The sequence below is a fragment of the Octopus bimaculoides genome, chromosome 7, assembly GCF_001194135.2.
Source record: "Octopus bimaculoides isolate UCB-OBI-ISO-001 chromosome 7, ASM119413v2, whole genome shotgun sequence".
NCBI classification, from domain to species: Eukaryota; Metazoa; Mollusca; class Cephalopoda; order Octopoda; family Octopodidae; genus Octopus; species Octopus bimaculoides.
Genome location: NC_068987.1, coordinates 30,847,111 through 30,849,521, shown reverse-complemented (window position 1 = coordinate 30,849,521; position 2,411 = coordinate 30,847,111). Strand labels below are relative to the sequence as shown.

The following is a 2,411-nucleotide window of genomic DNA, read 5'->3' as shown; positions in this document are numbered from 1 at the left end:
ATATATATATATATATATATAATTTATTATATAAATGTCATAAAATAATTGTTGACAAGTGCAGCAATAAGCAGTAAGGTGAAACTGAAATCCAAGTCAATATGGATTTTATAAGTTTGACTCTTTCAGTACTGAGTCCTCCTATCAGTAAATAGTCCAATGTTATTTTTAAACTTGCTTCAAAACAATAACGTTAATTCAACACACAGATAGATAAGATGTTGGTAAACATTAACAAGAGATCCTATATTAGGAAATGTATTAAAATAACAACACACTAACTTTTTGAGATAAGATGAAATGGTCAACACATTGTCCGGATCAACACCGGCAGGGTCTTTCTGTAGTGCCACGAGAAATATTCCTTTCTCTTTGTAAGATGTGTAAAGTGTGAGAATAGCCATCAAGAAAAAATATCTGTTTTTCAGATAAGGAAACGATAAGGGAGACAAACTGGAGCTTCAACATTTTCACATTTTAATAGTGTCAAATAAAGAATGACATGTTGGAAGAAGAAATTATATATAAGAAAGAACGATTTATTAACAGCACATATTTTTAATGACCTATTCATAATAAATCTTTTTTAGTGTAGTAGAAATAGCTAAACCAGTGGTTCTTAGCCTGAGGATAGTAGTACCCCACTGGGAGCATTGGGAGCTCTCAAGGATGTAAGGGGTGTGTAGAGAGATCATCAGTTTTCTCTCAAATAAAATATTCAAACTACGTAAAACACACACACACCCCATTGTTTTAACATCCACTTTTTATGCTTGTAAGGGTCAGATGGAATTTGCTGAGGCAGATTCTCTACAACTGGATGCCCTTCCTTTTGCCATCAACCCTCAACTGTTTCCAAAAATGCACCCTATAATGACTAAAACAAGAGTAAATATATATATATAAAAAAAATTTACGTACAGACGTTATAAATATCTATGTCCATTGATTAAACAGATTTGAATTTGTGTTCATGTATGTAAGCTGGAGCACCACCTATAGTTGAGCAAATCGACCCTAGGACTTATTCTCTGTAAGTCTAGTACTTATTCTATTGGTCTTTTTTGCCAAACTGCTTAGTTATGGGAACATAAACACATCAGCATCGGTTGTCAAGCGATGTTGGGGGGGACAAACACAGACACACAAACACATATATATATATACATATATACGACGGGCTTCTTTCAGTTTCTGCTTACCAAATCCACTCACAAGGCTTTGGTCGGCTTGAGGCTATAGTAGAAGACACTTGCCCAAGGTGCCACGCAGTGGGACTGAACATGGAACCTTGTGTTTCGTAAGCAAGCTACTTAACATATAGCCATTCCTACACCTATAGCAAGCTACTTACCATACATACACTAAGAAATACATATAATTTCATATATTTACTCTGCTGGAAAGAACAAATTGTTCATCATGTAATTCTTTAATGTTTAATATTTCCCTGATGATATTTTGCTCACAACTTATAAACTCAAATTTATTACATAAATTTGTAATTTATTAATCTACATATATGAAAGAGAGATTCTGTCAGTTTGTTTGCCCCACAAAGTGAAAGTAAATGGTTCAAAGGAAGCAACACTAATTGTTCACAAATATTCTCACTATTTGTGGTACACGTCCCATAAAATGAAAATAAATGGTTCAAGGGAGGCAACACTAACTGTGCACAAACCTATGGTGAACTGCATTGAAGCAAATATTCTCACTGGTTGTGGTAAACGTGACACTGTCTTCATCCCTTGCATACCAATTATATCATCTAATGTTCTATTCAAATTTAAGCCCTTACAGTTTCCTATCCCACTTTCTTTTGCCATGAACATTACTAAAAGACAGGGCCAAACACTAAAAGTTACTGGATTGCAACTTGAAGAACAAACAGAAGTTCGTATATGAAATCCATCTTTTTTCTATTTCAATTATTACAGGTTTTTCTCGTATATAATACACACATACAGGACAAGTAAACCTAAATCTCACTGACAGGACACAGCATTTGTAATTTCATTGGACTATTTATTACAAACTAGAGGAGAAGTTTCAGGTGTGGAAGCAAGGTCTAGAATTGAAGGGCCTTAGAGTCAACCTAGCTAAAACCAAAATCCTAATAAGTAGGAAGGTAGATAAAACACAAACCCCTTCAGGTAGATGGCCCTGCTCAGTATGTAGAAAAGGAGTAGGTAGTAACTCTATAAGATGTACCCGGTGCAAGCTATAGACACATAAGAGGTGCAGCAACATCAAAGGCAGGTTAACTAGCAAGTTAGTTTTTGTTTGTGGCAGATGTTCAGGTGCAATAAAGACTGCAAACAAACAGGAAACAACTTCTATCTCATTCCAGGGTGAAAAACTAGAGGTAGTCGATAGCTTCCGCTATCTGGGCGACCAAGTTAGTAGTG

At 35.3% G+C, this 2,411-nt stretch overlaps 1 protein-coding gene across 1 annotated transcript in view; it reads right to left on the bottom strand.

The window, feature by feature from the left end:
• The window catches only part of LOC106874174 (signal peptidase complex subunit 2), a 16,594-nt gene that overhangs the window by 2,679 nt on the left and 11,504 nt on the right, over nucleotides 1–2,411 (bottom strand). The window contains exon 4 of the mRNA XM_014921825.2: nucleotides 283–417. Coding sequence (XP_014777311.1) covers nucleotides 283–417 — 135 coding nt within the window. The remainder of the gene's footprint in view (nucleotides 1–282; nucleotides 418–2,411) is intronic.